Raw genomic sequence first — 20,404 nt, 5'->3', positions numbered from 1 at the left:
AGGGGGTTCACATTTGTTTCCCTTTAGAAGATGCCCCATATACTTTTGCATTCTGTGGTGAGAAACTAGAATGCGTCATATCATGTGTTGTAACAGTTCAAGGCACATGGTAAACAAACTCTTTGTACCTCCATGATTGCCATCTGTTCTAAGATATTATCAAGCCATTGCTTAAGGAAAACATTACTTATACTAGGGCAAACTTCAGGAAAGAAGTGGGCACATAACAGGATATTTGGAAACATTGTGAGCTCAATTGTACTGTTGTATACTTTTACCTGTGCTTTTATCATAACATGATTGATCAATTTGAGGTGTCATACCAGTTACAGGAATCACTTCACATTAGCAGAAAAACAACACCCTCAGGAGAATTCTATGAAACTTCAGAGAGGTGATTGAGTGTCCATACAATGGGGTGGGGCAGCAATGAGGTGACCAGAGACATTCTGCTGGGCCTTGCCTTGCAGCCAGAAACTCCTCGTAGCCTTGCTAACCGAGGAGCAGTGCTCATCACACACCCATGCCATCCGACCCAACTGCGTGGCTCCCCACACTGTAGTAAGCAAGTCTGTGTTCTTTGGCTTCTGTGTGTGTTCTGGATGACCGCTGATGTCCATCAATTTCTGGAATCCTGAGAATTCACGAGGTGATATTAATATCGTGCTGTTTCAGCTGGGTTTGGCATTGGCATTGTGCAGGTCTGCTTCTGAGTCCAGTAATGCTAAAGTGACTGCTTGGAGGCCTTGGAAGGGAGAAGTCTGGGCTCTTCACCCCATTTCAGCAGGCAGAGGACAAGACTTCCGGAGGCATCAGAATTCTACTCAGTGTAAATAGCATTTATATCAGACGAAAACTACAAATGATTAAATCGAATATTGTAGCCTAAGACTTGTGATTTAACCTAATATGAATATAGTTTTCAGTTTCTCTTTTAAAAGCCTGATCTTCTAACATATTTGTATTTGTACCAATGACATTGGTAAGGAGCATTATGTGCCATGACACGCCTGCAGAAAGCCTTTGAATTCATTGACCTTGAACTCCTTATTGAGGTTGTGTTTAATTTACATCTGCGTCCCCAGGGCAGGACACGCTGTCTTGTATGTGTAAGCACCACACACAATTTTGTTGAATTGACTTTATGAGACAAATGACTTTTGGCCTTGTTACAAGTGATTAAGTAAACGTTCAGCTTTCTCATTGCTTCAGACAAGCTGCAAAGCTGCTTAAATGGGTTTCGGCATACATTTTAGCAAACTGTTCTGTTTTCTAATTGCCTTATGCTCTTTCCAGGATCAGACTCAATTAATAACTGAATCTTTTCATAATTCTAGTTTGATTTTCCTCACATTCGTATCTATAGAGATGATGGCTCAAATACACACATTTCAGTGTTTAAAGGTATCCTGGGGAAACAAAATATTTGTATTCCTTAGTTCCTGTGTGGAGTATTAATTGAAGAAAAAGCAATCATGATGGCTGTGGGGCAGCCTGTGTGTCAGGGGACTTCATAAAGTTTAAGGAAATGAAGATGCATTTATTTTGGTGCAAATCATTTTTGAAAGCTATGTATTTTTTTATAACACATATTTTCCATGAAACTTTATCCTTAGATCTCAAAATATTTTTGGACTTTATAAAAGTATCTTTTATTTCTATATTTTTGGAATTACTTTTTCATGACATTTTTGAAGTACACTTACATGACAGAGCATACCCCTCAGCAGACTTAAGTATTGTTTTTTGAGCAGTTGATGGCAGGCAGACTTAACGTCTTATAATTTGTTATTTTCTGGGTGATAGCAGGGTAGCACACAGTAGCTCCTATTTAGAAATATTTTTAGAGTATAAACTTCTGGTGAAACAGATGAGGACAATCTTGCGAGGAGTTCGAGGAGAAAACTAATTCAGGGATTTTAAAATTAGCAGATTTTATCTATGTACTGTGGGTTAATGTTTTGATTTCAGCTTTTAACAAAATCTCAGAAGTTATAGTTCTGAGATGTGCAGCTAAAGGTATGAGCAAAATTGTGGATCTCCTTAGAAATGAGCTGTGTGCACCCTATTTGATCATTTCTCCCCATGTCCTGCCTTTCCTGTTAACATGCCTTTCTGTTGAGTATTCAGTTGCAGTTGGCAGGGAAGAAGAAATAATTTATGTAAAACATCTGCCAATATCTTAATAGTTGAGACTCTTTATTTAAATGAAAAGAATACCAAGTTAATTGATAACTGACTAAATAGAATTGAGCTCTTTTACAGCTGCTGTTTTGGGCAATCTCAGGTACTGTCAAATTCTTTGGGCTTGAATGGAAGGTTTCAGCAGAGGTTGGGCACTTTAACAAAGGAGCGAGCTGGCATAAAGGGAGGTTTGGAGGGAGAAGGGAGTCAGGTGATGCTTTTCAGGTCATTACCTGGTTATGGTGACACTTAGGGCTCAGGTGGAGGGCTTGAAGCCCTAGGCTAGCTAAAACCTGTAGGCTCATCCGACCCAGCAGCTGCTTGATGCTGTTATTCTTAGGCCTGCAGTTCCTTTTCCAGTTCTAGGTTCCTCAGTGAAGTGTCTTAGCCACTTGTTCAAGAACTACTGGATTCTTTGTTAAATTATTATTTTCCATGATACAGTTTTGTAGGCATAGGGAGTCCTCATTTTACCCTTCTGGTATTTCCGCCTGTATTATCAGAGTAGTGTAGTCCTTGAGTAACAATTACAAGTCTGACATTCTGCTACGTAAGTGTACCATGGAAATGAAAGTATAGGCAAAGATAGAAAATCTAATATTATACTATCAAGGTATATTTAACTGTTTCATCAGGAGTCCTTTTATGTCCTGGTATGCTAGTCTCAGTTAGGTAGCTCCTCTATTGGATTATATGCACATACTTGGTTACCTATAAATCTATTTTGTATTTTGCATGAAGGTTGTCGGATCAGAGAGAACATAAATTTCTGTTTTTGGGACTGGCTTATTTCACTGCATAATGGTCTCCAAATTAGGACCATTTTTTTGCAAATGGTAGGGTTTCATTCTTTCATGGCTATAATATTCCATAGGGTGTTATTTTTAATATTTGTTTATTTTTATTGGAAAGGCAGATTTACACAGAGAAGGAGACAAAGAGAAAGATTTTCCATTTGCTGGTTCACTCCCTAAGTGGCTACAGTGGCAGAAGCTGAGATAAACAGGAGCCAGGAGCTGCTTCTGAGTCTTCTGCGTGGGGGCAGGGTCCCACAGGCAAGGGAGCTGGATGGAAAGTGGTGTAGCCAGGACACAAACCAATGCCCATGTGGGATCCCAGTGCATGCAAGATGAGGATTTAACCACTGAGCTATTGCGCCCAGCCAGGTATTCCATAGATCCAGATGTTCTGATTTCTGATCAGATGTTCCTATAGGTAAGGATGGAATCTCAATCTGTAGAATGAGGACTGGATAGAACTAACTTGTTTCATTTGGAGTAAGTGGCTAATAGCCAGGTGCACCTGAAATAGCTAAACCCAAGGCTTTGCCACTTAGGGACACTAGCTGTTAGTATGTGTGTAATTTAAAAGTAAGACAAAAACGCCAGTGGAGAATTTCTGTGGTAAGCATTTTTCTTGATTTCCCCTCATGGTATGTGTAGGAAATAAGCATGGAGAATACACATAAGTTCAGTAAGATTTTGAAGTGGAAGCAGTGATGAGGATTTTGCTTGAACAAGTGGCAGCAAGGAGAGATTCAGCAAGATGAAATGTGGATTTTTCAGAAGATAATGACCAGATGTTCCACGAGAGATGCATTAACAGAGGAGTGGCTCAAATAGCAAATCAGGGCATGTAAAAGTCCTAAAACAAAGGTTATTAAACTGCAAAACAAGTGACTGCAGAATGCGGAGATCTTTTTCTCAGCAATAAATTAAAAACTGTTAGGAATGTCATTCTATAGTCAAAAGTAGCACGTACAATGAAATTTTAAGGTATTTATCTGCATTCAACATCTTTGATAATGTCTGATTAAGATTTAGACATTGATTTATTATAATGTAATTTCAACCTTTCTAGATTTTCTAAGACATTGGTAATTATTTTCTTATAACATTTTCAGTTTCCCTATTTGAGCAAAAAATATTTTAAATGGTTCATTGAGGATAGAATAGTATTAGGGTCTATGATTTTGGCTTGGTTTATGTTAAATTCATCATTCAGCCTTGTTGTATGTAATTAATAAGAATTGCCTTAAACATGGATGCCATAGCCATTAAATAGCTTTAAATACTTGTTTGCCACCTTTTATTGTCCATTTCCATTGTCATAGGTGGCAAACTTTTGGCTAAATACAAAACTAGGAAGGGTAAATTTAATCCTTATTTTCTAGAAGTCTTCACACTGATGCACTTCAGGTTAAGTGCATGGTAGGTGGATGTTCTTGCCTTTGTTGGACCTTGCTGACCCTTTACCTTTCACAAGTTCCCTGAGCAAACCTAGGGGCCTGCGAACTTGTTTGGCAACTGTATTAATTTGGAAATTCTTTGAATATCCAAACTATGGGCATATTCAACAATGAGGCCCAACAGTAAGATCCTACTCACTCGGAAAATCCTTGCGTGGTGGTGGAGTCCTGGATGTTGAAACTGTGTCACTATGGAAGCCTCAGGATTCCTCAGACACCAAAACCAAGAGTTATTTTGTGGGGCAAATCTGTAATCGGTCTAAGCATCACACTGGACTTACTCCCTTTTTACTTCCTGTCACTCATCAGATAGGAAGTTATTGTAGATGTGGAAATGTGACTTTGAGTGCTCCATCCACTGGCTCATTCCTTCAATGCTTGTCAGGGCTGGAGTAGAGGCCAGGAACTCAACCCAGGTCTACCAAATGCATGCTAGGAACTCAATGTTAAATCCAATTTAAAAATTGAGAAAGTTATTCATTGTAATCTACTTTAAAAGCTCCAAGCTCTATACCTTCTGACACTGTACCTCTCAATGTGCTTGAAAATCCACATGCCTCTTTTCTCTACCTCACTTTAGTTGAAGCTTCCATTATAAGTTGCCCACATTTCCCAGTCAGCTCCCCATGTGCATTTTGGTCTTCCCAGTCTACTCGCCATACTCCTACTGCAATTGTCTCTGTAATCAGAAAATCTGGCTTTTCATGTTTCAATAATATATCAATAGTTTCCCATGCACGATGTTCATAGGATAAAGACCATAATCCTCACACTGGCCTTCCAGGCCGATTTATACCTCCACAGCCCCACAAGATCATAGCAGCGAATTTGTGCTGAGAACATTTGAAAGGGTTTGACTTGGATGCCATCAATAGTTTTCAAGAATCTGTTTTTTTATATCTACCTGCAGGATTTGCTTGTGCATTTACTTACATGTGATTGCTTTGTTTTCAAGGTGGCAGTTCTCATTCCCTTTCGTAATCGCCATGAACATCTTCCAATTTTTTTCTTGCACCTCATTCCAATGCTCCAGAAACAGCGTCTGGAATTTGCCTTTTACGTCATTGAACAGGTGAGAATATTTCTTTTCCAAGAGAATCAAAAGTCTCCTAGAACTTAAAAAGTTGGAAAGCACTGAGAAGGTAGAAAAGTTCATCTGCTAGTTGCTTATCTTAAGGACCACAGCAGCCCCTGGGCTGGGCGGGGCTGCTAGCTAGCCCTTTCATGTGGTGGTGAGGGCCTAACGGCTTGAGCCATCACTGCTGTTTTGCAGGGTCTTTTCAGGTGGGAAGCTGAAGTCAGAAGCCATAGCTGGGCATCAAGTCCATGTAGAAAAATGTGGGACACAAGGGTCTTAACCCTTCCCTAGATCTTACACTTATAGTTTAATTAAAATATTTAGTGTTAAAAATTATCCAGAAACTCTGATCCTTCATAGTTGGGTAGAATTACATTTTGAATTGAGTCCGTTTTTGTATTGGGTGGGAAACAGTGACTTCATTTGTGTATTGACTTTTCTGAGTGCTGTATACCAACATTGGGTATGATAATTTTTAATATTAGCCAGTTTAAAGGGTCTCTAGTACTCTTACTGTGTTTTTGTTAAAATATATTTCCCTAATGATGAAGAATGGCAGTCATCTAGTCATCTTTCATACATTATTTGCTTTCCATGAACTCTAGTTGGTAGTTTCTATTCAAATCTTTTGCCCATTTTTAAATTGGGCTGATATTTAAATGAGTTTTTAAGGTTCTTTATGTTGAGACAAGTATTCTGTAAGATAGTTTTGCAAACATTTACCTTCCGTCTGGGTGTATGCTTTTGTTTTCTTGATAGTCTTTTGAAACATTTTTAATTTTAACTTCAGTTTTTTTATTGCTTGTACTTTTTGCATTCTATTTGGGAAATTGTTCTCCAAGACTTTGTTTTCTTCTAGAAACTTTCTGGTTTTAGATCTTAAGTTTGTCTAATCCTTTTTGAGTTCATGTTTGTAAGAGGTATGAAGTAAGAGTACAGTTTTTTGGGTTGTTTTTGCCTATGGCTATGGAGTTGTACCATGATCATTTATCAAAGATTATTCTTTACTGAATTATTTGTGTCACCTGGGTGTGAGTGTATTTTTAGTCTGTTTCATGCTGTTGAATCTTTTTTTACTAAAAAAGTCTAATAGGATATATTTATTGTCAGTAGGTAAATAGCAGAATAGTGACCTACCTTCTGTTTTCAGATGTGTTCAGTTTTATTCTTAAGATGATTAACTTTTTTCCCCAATTTCTTTGTAGTGTATTCTGGATATGCCTATGTGAAAGAATTTCCTCTTAGCTTTTTGCTTTTGCTTTTTTCCGCTAAAAACACTTGGTATTTAATGTAGCATCTGTTTGTGTTTAAGTTTTATGTCCTGTGCATATACTGATGCTTATAGGGCATATGGAAATTGACCTTTCTAAAGCTGATAACAAATTTTAGCATCTGTTGTGATAGCCATAATTATAGCTTTCTAGGTCACTTCTACCAACTGCCAGGTTGTTTTTGAAACTTGAATTCCCTGTATGTGTGGGGAGAGTTGTTTCTGCAAGGCATATTCTCTCTCTTTTTTTTAAAGATTTACTTATTTTTATTACAAAGTCAGATATACAGAGAGGAGGAGAGACAGAAGATCCTCCGTCCATTAATTCACTCCCCAAGTCAGCGCAATGGCCCATGCTGTGCCGATCCAGGCTGGGAACCTGGAACCTCTTCCGGGTCTCCCACGTGAGTGCAGGGTCCCAAGACTTTTGGGCTGTCCTCGACTGCCCTCCCAGGCCACAAGCAGGGAGCTGGATGGGAAGTGGAGCTGCCGGGATTAGAACTGGCGCCCATATGGGATCCTGGCACGTTCAAGGCGAGGACTTTAGCCACTAGGCCATGCTGCCGGGCCCCAAGGCATATTCTCATGAAAGTTCCACATTGTCTGCGTACATTTGGCGGTGGTGAAGTCTTGATAGTGTCACTAGGACCCATATTTTTATTTTTAAGCCTATTACATCTGATCTCAGCCGTGATCACTGTGAAATAGAGTAGTTTTTCTGCTGGAGGAATGCCTGGAGAAGTGTGAAGCCATTGAAGAGCAGCTCAGACATCCTAGTTAACTGTGGAGGAGTATGCATGGGTTTATCTTTTCTTCTTTCCAAACTCCTAAAATAAGATGAAAGAAAGCAAAGTTATTAAATCATAAGGAAAAAAGAGGGAAGCAGGTGAGACACCGCAGCACATTCTGGAAGTTCAGGAGTAGGGTGGGATGGGGTGGTGGGGGAGGGCAGCTGCTTAGCAGAGCTGCTCGTCCAGACCCTTGTGTTCATATTGGGCAACTCTGCAGTCCATTGCACATCCCAGCACTTGAAAGCTGGCCCAGTAGGCAGGCCGAATGGGCTACACCAAGGAAATTATTTTATAATCAAACTTTGTCACAGTCAGATCCGCAGTTCTTTATCTTTGCGTGTGTTGCTGGGTAGTCACTCTGTTGTGTGCTGGACCCAGTCCTGACTGTTCACACAGCAGTGCCATGGAGCCTAAGGACCCAGCGGGGAGAAGGGGCACAGTGCTCCTGCTTGCTGACCCTAGGGGACCCTCAGACCATATCCTGTCTGGCATTTTGAAGGCAGCTCTCCTGATGTGAAGTACCTCAGCCCCAACCTGTGACAAGTGGTGAGTGGTGCTGTCTTTAGACAGACAGATTAGCCCTTGGGGAAGTCTCTAGATCTAGTATTTAGAAATCTCAGTCTCTAAGGAAAAACTGATTCCTCACCACCCTGCTGCAGCCTGCTTTTGTTCATTCAGTCAAGGGGTTCATGTGGCGGACAGACACGAGAAGGCTGCCTCCTGTTTGGTAAGGAAATGGCTGATAAATAATGGCATGATCTGTCAGGTAGGTCTCAGGGCAAAGGGAGGGCAGAGAGAGTACTGTTATACTGAACACTGCGGAAGGCCTTTCCATGGAGAGGTCAGAACAGCCTGGAGTGATCTAGCCACACCACTGTCAGGGCACTGTGCTCTGGGAGGACAGGAGAACCATAGCCGTGTTGGAGTAGAGGATTTAGTGAGGACAGCAGGGAGGAAACCAGAGAAATGCAATGAGACAAGGATGTTGGATGATTTTGAGTAGAGGAATGGCTCAGCCTAACTCAGTAAAAAATGGGGCAGAAGCAGAAACCAGGAACGCAATTGTTCAGGCTGCTGAGTTGGGTAGCATGTGAGCAGTGGTTGGCTCTTAACAGCCAAGCCATGTGTCCTGCTGATGTGTGGGATAGGAGAGATGAGTGGTGGAGGTCAAGCATCAACGTTAGACTTTTGGCTTGAATGATCAAGGGCACTGCCATTTCCAGAACTACGTACTTGTAGAATACTGGATGAGCTATTTCGTTGTGTAATCAGTGTGTCTAAAGTGGCTTACCATACCTCCTGCTTACTTATGGGGATGTTTGCTCTGCTATAGTGTCTTCCAACAGGTGCATAGGTAGTCACGATCATTGGGTCTTTTTCTAATGAAAGACTGGTTGTTGTTGTTTCGTTAAATCAGGGTTAAACAGAGATGGAGGGAACTTTTCCTTCTGCTGGTTAGTTTCCCCAGAAGGCTGCAATGTCTGGGAGCGCTGGAGCAGACTGGAGCCAGACTCATCTGGGTTTTCCACCTGGGTGGCAGCAACCCAGATAGGGCCATCTTACACTGCTTTCCAAGGCCTAGAGCAGGGAACTGGATAAGAAGTGAAATAGTCAGGGCACAAACCAGTGGTGTGCTGACATCATTGGCTGTGGTTTAGCCTGCTGTGCCACATTACCTGTTCCAGGGATTCCTGGGGCTTCCAGGGAATTTGAAGGGATCCTCCATAAGACACAAAATCAAACAGATAAAAAAAATGGGAGTAGAGATGATGGAGGAGGAACAAAGGAAGTCTTTTAAAAAGAATCAGGATATCATAGTCCCTATTTAATGAGAGTATAGAAAGGACAGAAAAAAATATTCTTGCATATGAAATTAGGAGTAAAACAGAATTGGACTAGAGCAACTCAAACATGGCCTTCAAGTGACTACTAAAACAGAAGCAAACCGTAGGGTAAGGAGGGGAATCTAAGGGCCAGCCAGGCATGTCCATTCTCTAAGGTGGCTTCCACAGTACTTGGGCTCTTGCGCAGTGTGGGCTTTCCCTGGCAGATAAAGGTCAGTCATTCTGGAGAACTTTCTGGGGGTGATAGTTTGTGACCTCGAGACTGTGTCCTAAAAGACAGTGCTACTTCGGCCTTGTCTTCCAGGTCACTTGTTCTGGAATGCTAGGCACATCGGGTGGGCACTTCAGCAGTCCTGTGCAGAGGGCCTGGCCCACCAGCATCACTGGCCAGCCATGTGCTTGCCCTGGGCAAGTGTTCCTGGACTTCCCACTCCCAGTCCTGCTGAGGCCCCATGCACAGTGGAGCAGAGATGGTCATTTCTACTCTGTACCCAGAACTCCCCCTGCACAGAAGCTGTTTGTGTAATAAATGACCACAGCTTTTTAAAATCATAAAGTTTTTTTATACAGCAGTAGTTAATATACTAAACAGGGATGTGGGAAAAAATGTAGCAGGGAAAACATTGGAGCAAGTAGAGGAAAAACATTCTGTATAAGTGAAGGTGTGAATATTTAAAGAGATCCTGTATGCATGCATGAATAATAATATAGATTCACTATGGGAGCCTGTTTAGAATTATTTTCATTTGTATATTGAAACTTCAAAAGTGGCTATGTTAGGAAAAATGATTATCAATCAGAAAAATAGAAATGTTCTTTAGTCCTAAGTCATCTCCTTAAAATTCTATGGAAAGTGATTTTCTTTTGCAAATTTTCATTTGAAAGGGGGAGCAAGACAGAGCATCTCTGTGTGCTGGTTCACTCCCCAAAGGCCTGAGAATGTGGGAGCCAGAGACTCAATCCACTACTCCCCTGTGGGGGATGGGCACCTGACTGCTTGAGCTATCACCTTTGGCTCTCAGGCTGCATGCGCATTACAGCGGGAGTCTTCCGTTGAAAAATGGAGCAGGGACTGGAGCCCAGAAACTGATGGGGCATGCAGGTGTTATGGGATACAGATGTCCCAATTGATAGGGCAAATGCCTACCCCCAAGGAAAAGTAATTTTCGTTCTGGAATTTTTTTTATCCAAACTGTGGAATGAGTATGAGAAGCTATTGTGTAGCACAGTCGTGCACACGCTAAAAATGGCTTCCATGGGCCTTGAGGGTCAGGCAGCACCCTGACAGACACGGATGGTCTGAGGTGTGTAGTAGTCTCAGGGAGGTCTGCAGAGAAGCAGCTCAGGGTGAAGCAAGAGATGATAGTGGTGGGAAGTGGGCCTGGGCAGTGAGGAGGACATCAACAGCTGATATGCTTGGATAGTTTGTATCAGGAGTCAGTCAATATTGGGCATATCTGTCAGGTCTTGTGTAGAAAAGCAAGCTATATAGAACTATAGTTCCTCCCAGTTTGAGAAGGAAAACAAAACATTTACTGAGTCCCAAAGGAATAGTTAATTCTAATGAACTATTTAACCAAAAATTAGGACCTGATTATATTGGAGTAGCAGCAGTCCATTTGGTGGCGCAATCCTGTCATTACTGCTAAGTCAGCGCAGTGTCTTAAGCTAAGGATGTCAGAAATTCCAGAATTCTTATGACCCGACAAAGTGGAGATAACCAGTAGAGCAAGCAGAAGGGCTGAACTACACTGCTCTTGAGGGATGGAGATGGCTTACACGTGGTAAGCCTTGAAGTTCCACATTTTAAAAATACCCACAATATTTAAAACCTTAGTTTGCCAAAGGTGATATTAACAGCATTGTTACCTTTACCTTGCTTTTTATTGTCTCCATGTCATTTGCTGTAAAAAGTGATATGTTACCTGAAATTAGTGCAAGACCTAGGACTAAAGTTTTGGTTCTTGAGACAATTCCAGTGATGGCTACATTGTGTGTCTCCTTTATTTTATATCTTGGAAATGATTGAACAATATTAAGGTATCAGTAAGTGCTTTTATATTCTCCTTAGGTGCAGAATGAAGCTTTTATTGCGAGCATACCATAATGTTTTCAGCAGTAAATAAAGGAAAATGGTTGCAGTATAGGCGGTTGGATTCTGTGACACACACCATTTTCTTGTCTCATAAAATTGTTCTGTAATAAAGCTGGGTTTTGTGTAAGAAACGTCAATTGCTTTTTCGTCTCAAATGCTTTTGGTCTTTATTATAACTTTACTGACACTAAGTTAGGTCTTCTTGCTTCGTTATATAGAAGGATCATCAAATCCCTTTCGGTTTCCTGCCTAGGTTAGTCTTTGTGGAGTACGGAAAGCTTCTACCAAGTGTATTTTTGATGATTTTCTTTCTGATCCTATGTTTGTATATTTGAAGCACAGTAGAAATCTAAATTATGTGTGATTATATACTGGACAGTAAGCAAGTTTTCTCCTATTTAGTGAAGTATGCAATAATGTCTATATTTCAAAATCACATGTCTATTTTCTGTATTTTGGGTGTAATTATTTGGCCATGACACCCAGCAAGTTAAACACTGATGTAGACAATAACAGGATGACACAGCATTTCTCTTCCTCCCTTTGGTTTGCTCTGTGTAGACTGGCACACAGCCTTTTAACCGGGCGATGCTCTTCAACGTGGGCTTCAAAGAGGCCATGAAAGACAGTGTCTGGGACTGCATCATCTTCCATGATGTGGATCACCTACCAGAAAATGACCGCAACTACTACGGCTGTGGAGAGATGCCACGCCACTTTGCTGCAAAGCTGGATAAATACATGTATATGTGAGTAGTGCAGTCTGTACTTGGCCAGTGTTCTGTGAGTAGCACTGAATTGGTAGCAGCATAAGCCTAACTCAGGAGGTTGAAGAGCTCCCACCTCCTGCTGGGGAGCCAGCCTGGAGAGAGCTCTACCACCCGCCTGAGCGGTGCCTTACAGAGGCTTGGATGTGGAATGCTGGAGGATCCGGCACATGGCTCCCACACTGAGAATCACAGGGTTTGGCTGGTTGTGTGTCCCTTGAAGGTTGGTTTCCATCTGATTGTGTGTGCTTACCTCAGGTGGGCTCCTTCTGCCCTCCCTGCTCCTTCCCCGGGGATGGCGTGGAGCTGGGAGACCCTCTCTCCTGCAGTGTTAGTTCACGCTTGACTTGTCCTTTAGGGACAAGAAACAAATGTTTTTATTCTCAGACTGTAGATATTGTAAAATGTAAGCATGCATCAGAGCTGTGACAGTAACTTTCACTGACACCAAGAAAAGCAGGTCCAGTTTGGGAAAGAGAACGGTTTACACTGGCAGATGGAGTAGAAGAGGGTGAGGAAGTATGTTGCCTTCTCACACAGTTGTGCCTCATGTGTGACCTACAGAGTAGAGGGAGGGACAGTCTGAAAGATAAGAGTGGATAAATTGGCATCCAGACGGGAGTGACTCCTGTGTTCTCCTGATCATTTTCAACACACATGGTCATTTTCAATACAAAACCTTCTTGTTGTCTCTGAACTCCAGTGTGGAGTTACTTTGGAGGAAGTCTTTTAGGTTCACAATCAGGTTCTGAGTACGGTTGGAAACTTCATTTTTTTCATCCCACAAGAGACTAATTAAATGCCAGGTAACTGCTTTTTCTTTAAAAACCATCATAAAGGATGCAGCCATAAGTTCTAAAATCCTCATAATTGAAAATATGGATGCATTATGAACAAAATACTGCTAAATCTCAGGCTTAGGAGGAAAGTCTATGGAAGTTGATGTGGAAATTGGAACACAGCTAAGGAGAATGGCAGCGGAGAGGAGCGTGGGCTGGGCCCTGCAGAGGCTTCAGCCACAGTGGTGCCCATCGTGACCACTGCTGGCCGGCACACACAGGTTCTCATGTGGAGCTCTTTCCTGCTTTGTCATTTCCCATTTCAACTCCTTATCTCTTCATTTGATGCAAGTTCCTTCCCCTCTATACAGCGTGCAGTTGTTTCCATTTAAACAGAAGAACAAGTGGAAGGGATAGGTCTGCTGACTTAGACATGTCATGTACGTTCATATTTGTGCAGTGAGCTCAATTTCTCCTGACGCAGGAAAGAACCCCACCCACACAGAACATTGTGGGTCCCAGGCAACCCCCGACCATTTTCTCACTGAAACATTGAGCCTCAGGGGTCTGCAGGAGAGTATGCAGCCTGTAGGCTCTGCATTGCTGTCCTACTCTTGGGTGGGGGCAAGACTGTCCACTCCTACCACCGCAGGTTTATCTGGTTCCTGAAGTCACACAATTCTAGTGGGCAAACAGCATTGCTTCCCCCCAGGAAATGAAGTGTGTTTCCTTCTTTCCTGAGAGCTTTGCTGCAGTCCTAGCCTGACTTCTGTGGGATGCTGCTGGGGCTGCACACTGCCCTGGCCCCTGTAGGCTTGGCCATGGCACTCCCCAGAAGCACAGTCATTCCTCCAGGACTGCAGGTCAAGGGAGGAAAAAACCAGTCTGTCAAAAACCAGTCTGTACCTGAGCAATTTGGAGGATTCAAAAGGTAGTTTAAAGACGCTCCATGGTTGGACAGATTGTGTAGATTTTGAATTAGGGAAGGGTTAGAAACAAAATTCAAATGTAAAGTTACTTTTCTAAATACTGATGTACTTCAACTTATAAATATTTAAAAATATACTTAAACAGATAAGATTATAGGAACAATAGCTAGCTACTTCAAAATTCAATGCTTGAGTTGTTTTTCTTACTTTATATTTATTGTGCCCTATCTAGTAAATAATGCTTTTATAATGAAAATCAGTTATTTTTAGCAACACCTAAAGTGACATTGAAAGTTTGCTTTTGTTTTGAAAACATTAGACAGTTGCTGAACACTCAGTTTTGAGTCTTCTAAAGCACCAAATGCGTTTCTAGTACAAATGTTTCGCTTCGCATTTAGTAAGTTTACAGGTACCTGTTTGTCTAGAGACATCCTTGTTTGTTAGTATACTTGACAGACAACTGGCCAGCGATTGTTTATATGGAAACCAGGGAGGCTGACCTGTATTTCGTGAATTATGCGAAGACTGAAAACTTGATCTCCTATGTGTCTAGTTTCATCTTTAGAATGATGTATCCGGCTTTGTCTTTCAGTCTTCCATATAAAGAATTTTTTGGTGGTGTCAGTGGACTGACAGTGGAACAATTTAAAAAGATCAATGGTTTCCCTAATGCTTTCTGGGGCTGGGGAGGAGAAGATGACGACTTGTGGAACAGGTATGATGCAGGGTCAACTACTTACAGATTTTCTGTAAATATCATTGCTGTTATGGAAGTCATACTTGTATATTCCGTGAAAGGATGGAGAATTTTTGAGATTCCCAAATTCAGTTGCATGCTTTTTATTCCCACTGTCTTCTGAAATTATTGGAAGTTTTATTACATGTTTGAACATTCTGTTAATTTTAAAATTAACTCACATCCATTCTAATGTGAGATTTTATTATTTCATTTCCATATATTGTAGAGTTCACTATGCTGGATATAATGTAACCAGACCAGAGGGAGACATAGGAAAGTACAAGTCTATTCCTCATCACCATCGAGGGGAAGTCCAGTTTTTAGGACGGTAAGTTTAATGTCATCTCTGATTCCAAGGTTTTTATGCTATTTACTTAACATGTGAAAAAAAATCACACTGTAAAAAAATGGAAGTTTTGGATGGGAGGAAAACATTTTTGTGCTCACTTTAAAGATAGCCAGATATCCACCCATATCAACTGAATTCTTCTACATGGCCATATTCAAACTTAAAACAAAAAACCCTCCAAATAGTTAAAGATTTACTTAATGTTATAGTCAGGCAGAGAAGTTGTGTATCTGTGAACGAGAGGTCGTTCACTCCCTGGAAGGGTGCAAGGGGCAGTGCTGGGCCTGATGAAGCCAAGAGCATTCCAGGTCCCCTGTGTGGTTTGAGGGGCCCACTGCTTTGCCCAGGCCATCATGCAGGAGCTGGATCAGAAGTGGAGCAGCTGGTGAGTCAACACCCATATGGGATGCAAGCATCACAGGCCATGGCTTTGCCTGATGTATCACAAAAGTGACTCTAAAAAAGCGTTTTCTTAATGCATGTTTTTTTCAAAAAAATTTTATTGTTCCATTAGGAGGCGATTTCCCTTCACTCCTCCCCAAAGTCCCACCCCCCATAATTTCCACCATGTCATTACAATAGTGTAGTCCTTCATAATCAGTTGTAAGTCTGTAATTCTGCTATTTAAGTGTATCTTGACATTGTGGGCTTGGCCAATGGCAGAGAGCCCAGCATCCTATTTTCAAGATACATTCAGTTTCATTGGGAGTCCGCCTTTGATTTGGAAGTAGAGATGCATACTGCATTGCATCTTCACAGCCGGATGTGACAGTCTCTACTACAAAGTTACTATATATCCCCTTAAATGAAAAGCCATAAGAAAATGGGAAATTTACAATATGAAATTAAATAACAAGGAACTGACTGACCAATGTGTCACTGAAGAAACAGAAAATCAAAGACCTTTATGAAGCAAATGATGCTATTGTGTGAACTGTCAGTGAGGAAATAAAAACTTTTGAATGAATGAAAATAAACAAATACCAAACCACTTGTGATGTAGCAAAAACAGTATTGAAAGGGCTGCTGACCTTTGCCTTCTGTCTGACAGCATATGATATTTGTCCTTTTGGGACTGATTTCTCACTGGTCTAACTGGGATCATTTGATTGCAAATGGTAGTTAATTTCTTAAGGGAGGTATAAGTTAGAATGCAAAATTTCATGTGACAGCTTTTGACTAGTCACTAATTCAGAATCATAATTCAAAAGATTTATGACATAGAGCCACAAATGGCAGAGAGCTTTAACTACCTTCATTGTAAAATGCCATGGAACGGATACATTTTGAACATGTTTCTTGTCTCTCCTCTAATGCTATAGGTATAAGTTACTAAGATATTCTAAAGAGCGCCAGTACATCGATGGGCTGAACAACTTAATATATTCGCCAACAATTCTGGTTGACAGATTGTATACGAATATATCTGTAAACCTCATGCCAGAGTTAGCACCAATTGAAGACTATTAGAAAGCGTTGCCCTCCTGGCCAGCCAGAACACACTGCTGGAACCTGAGTGTGCTGTGCACTTTCTCGGGAGGCTAGGGCGTGCACGTGTCTGCACCCTGTCCTCAGACGAGGGACAAGAGCCGCGGTCCTCCTGGCACTTAGCAGCCTGCACCTGGATCCAGGCGCCCTCCTTCCTCCTCGGGGCACACCCCCATGGTGAGCACTGCAAACCCACAAGCCTTTGCTTATGATCAGAAGTTGAGAGCTCCCTACAAAGAACATTTTTATACTAAAATCTATAATTTAAGAGAATGCTTTTATTTCCGTTTAAACATTTTGTACATATGTGATGTAAATTAGTGTTCAGATTGTTGAAAAACGTGTTGCAGTTTTGCATGTAATCAGCTATGCCTTTATTGGACTTTTATAGATTTTGTTTTTAATTGCATGAAGACGACCACTAAATTTATGTCACTCAGAGGTTAACCCTTGTGTGAAATGAAGGAACTGTCAATAACTGACAACCAGCTAATATAGTAAACCGTTAAACTAGTTTGGAACTTTAGACCTTCAAAGAAGTCACGCTTTCTTAGGGCTTTAAAGGAAAGAAGAAAGGACTTGAAAAGCTTTTCTTCCTACCAGGATTACCTATTTTTTTATTTTCCTTGCTTGCAATCCCATCAGATTTTGCTGAATCACAATCATATCATTTATGCATGAGTATTACCAAGAAAATCCTAAACGTTATGATGTGACCTGATATAAAGGACCTCTGTGTTAAACGTCTCATGTACCTCTGGTGTTACATCAAGGATTTTGTGCCTCGAAACAGGTGTTCCCAAGGTCATGTTTGTATACTTTTTTTTCAGTTCGTAGTGAACACTTAACATTTTTACTTCAGGAAAACCAAAAACTTCTTAGCTTTTTGTTGTTGTTTAAGAATGAACTAGGGGAAACTCCATATTTAACAATATTCAAACACTAAGAAATGTTCATTTTTATGAAGATAAAATTTGTTCTTGCTAGGCATTTAACCATGCAATTTACAGAATTTCACTTTTGGAAAGGACCTTTAAATATCAACCAGTTTCATTCACATTACATGTTTTCACTTTTAAGATCTGATGTTATTAAACTGTCCTCGCTAAAATATACTATCTTAAGACACTTTAGTTACTGAAGTGCACTCAGAGCACATTCAGAGAACAAGTCTGGTCATCTGATATCTAGGTATCAGGTGCTCTCCATGGCAAAATCAAACCCTTGAAATTTAATATCTAAAAATATATTTCAAAATAAATTAAAACAAGTTGTATCTGAAGTGAATCATCAGCAATAATGAAAAATAGAAATCTGTATGAGCTGTTTTGGATAACATTTGCCTCTTAATTAAACTAAAAACTTATATTTACCTCATGTTGCGGGTTTAAGAATCATTTTCTATGGCAGTTGTAAGACAAATGACCACAAACCAAATACATGGAAATTCCTATACTTTTAGAAAACTGATAACCTCTGCTCATGTTCAAATTTGTGAAAAATCAAACCTTTTCAGAATTAAGATACCAGCATTTAATTTGTGTGTCCATTTTCTGTCTCATCACATGTAGTGTAATTTGGGGAGAAAAAATTGATTGGGAGTGTTAGCGCTTGTTGACCACTGCCAAGACAGTTGGGCTATAGGAGCATAACTGACCCGGTGGGACTGCAAAGGTCTCTGTGGGGCCAGACCAGGACTGCTTCCGAATCTTCATAGGGAAGTACATTTTCTCCTTGTCAGGTGGAGCTGTGCACTTTCAGTATTTTTCATTTGATTATGCATTTTTCAGTGCCAGGAAAACACCATTAGTGTTTGCCTTATTTTCTTGGGGGGTAATGACATCTTTCAGAATGGGACATCAGTATTTTTGTTTAATAGAATCTATCATTCTGTGAAAACCACCTCACCAGTTTGCTTTGTGTTTAAGTGCAAACTTGAAAGTTGTGTAGAGTGACCTTCACATGTTTCCGTTAAGAGTGACGAAGCTTTACCCAGCTATCTTCATTGTACGACAGTAAATCTATTCCATAAAGAGTAACAAATGCATTATAAGTACAAAGAATGGATTTATGATGATAATATTGATTGTCTATTCTTGTCAGGTGAAGTGCCAGGTATGTTTTTCATTTCTAAAGAAGCTAAGCAAGACCCTTCTGCAATTATAAAGATATCTGATAACGTGTTACATTTCCTAGTGTCAAGGTCAAGAAACCTATTATGTGGTGACTTAGAGCTATTAGGTCCTTGTGGCACTAATAAGGAAAGTTATGTAGTGCCTTTCAGCTAGTGACATAATGATTGATGGGTCTGTTAATACAAGAAGGGAGGGGGGGAGTGCATACATTAGCTGTAGTAGGTTTCTGATGCATAGTGGAGGGAGTCATTTGAGTCTTAAGGCTAGGATGTATCGATTACTAAAATTTGAGTTTGTATATTGAAGAGGTTGTTTGTATGAAATCTTTACCATATTATTTAAAGACAAAACTATGTATTAAAACCTTTCCCAACCAAGATACTGATATTTTAATACAAAATGGGAAAATATCTGATACAGTGTCTCCTTTTGGAGGCTTCCTTAAAGTGAAAGCAGATTTTTGACTCATTTTATTTTACCTTTGCTTGCCTGTTATGTTTCTGTACTTTTCAGATAAATACTCTAGATTTATTGCCTTGGATTTGCAAATATGCCAATTGAGAGAACTAAAATGGTCGTAGCGTTTATCAGAAAGAGGAGTTGTACTTAAGATTTTATTTATTAAGATGAAAGACTTCTACATACATGCACTGAAATAAATGCTAGTAATTTCTTGTACTCATTTTTTTTTTGCTTCTCATGGAGATGTTTGTACTTTTTTATCATTGTCTTTTATTAAATATAATGTTGTAAAGACTTTGTGTGATGATGTAATTATTCTCTTCCAGGAACTCTTAGTCACCTGGCATGTTTTTCCTTGTGGCTTTGTTTCTTTGAAAGTGAATATTGGGGAACACAAGGGACCTTCACCAAGTTCACAGAAAATATCAAGAAAACGTGTGAATTTCAGAAACTCTTATGAAAATAAGAGTATCATTAATTTTCATACTTCCAAGCTTTTCAATGTGGTACCTGCCAGTCAACTGGAGGGTTGCCACCTTAGCATAAACTGACCACAGCTTAAACACATTTGGAGATCACCTCATAATTTTTACTTCAAAAATAACATTTAAGTACTTTTCAGAGTTACGCTATTCTCTCAGGATGAAAACTGCAGACTCCTGCAGAGCTCAGTTTCACCACCACATTCCTTCTGGCTGTACATACAACCTCCACAACCTCAAGCTCTCTGATCGCAGTCAGCTCATTTCTTACTTTCAGGCATCAAGAAGCATTGAAGATCTTCACAGCAAACAGTGATAAGTTTTGAAAAAAAATCCAAATCTAGGGAATAAGATCAAGACTTAACTGATTTGTAAGTTCTAAAGTATTCTTGGCTTTTATGAATCATGATCTGTGGGAAAGCATGCAGTATCTCTCCTCATTCCCAACTGGGCAAGGCGACATCCCCCAGGCACCCAAGGCCCTGCTCCCCCTTGCCTGCCACCTTCGGTTTTTTTTTGTTTTTTTTCTTTGTTTTGTTTTGATCTTGACTTTCCAGAGCTACTGCATATTAGAGTCTGATATAAAGACCCTATCCATAGATGGGCTCTGGAGCCCACAGCATCAGTAAGAAATAGGGCTTTGCCCCCATCCCTTTTCACATTGTTGACTTCTAGTTCTACTACAGTAGCTAAATACAGCAGGTGACCTCTAGTCCTTCGCAAGCTTTAGCTCCATAGTCCTCTGTGCTTACACAGGCAGCTCC

At 40.5% G+C, this 20,404-nt stretch overlaps 1 protein-coding gene across 3 annotated transcripts in view; it reads left to right on the top strand.

Moving 5' to 3' along the window:
* B4GALT6 (beta-1,4-galactosyltransferase 6) overlaps positions 1-17,308 on the top strand; it is a 189,697-nt gene extending 172,389 nt beyond the window's left edge. For all 3 annotated transcript variants that reach the window (XM_058676772.1, XM_058676770.1, XM_004579592.2), the window contains 5 exons: positions 5,388-5,504; positions 12,072-12,259; positions 14,578-14,700; positions 14,951-15,052; positions 16,396-17,308. In XM_058676772.1, coding sequence (XP_058532755.1) covers positions 5,388-5,504; positions 12,072-12,259; positions 14,578-14,700; positions 14,951-15,052; positions 16,396-16,543 — 678 coding nt within the window. In that variant the 3' untranslated portion in view covers positions 16,544-17,308. The remainder of the gene's footprint in view (positions 1-5,387; positions 5,505-12,071; positions 12,260-14,577; positions 14,701-14,950; positions 15,053-16,395) is intronic.
* The last annotated feature ends 3,096 nt before the right edge of the window (positions 17,309-20,404 follow it).

This window comes from Ochotona princeps, chromosome 18 (genome assembly GCF_030435755.1).
Source record: "Ochotona princeps isolate mOchPri1 chromosome 18, mOchPri1.hap1, whole genome shotgun sequence".
NCBI classification, from domain to species: domain Eukaryota; kingdom Metazoa; phylum Chordata; class Mammalia; order Lagomorpha; family Ochotonidae; genus Ochotona; species Ochotona princeps.
The sequence above is the reverse complement of the archived record's forward strand: the minus strand, read 5'-3'. Positions and strand labels throughout refer to the sequence as shown.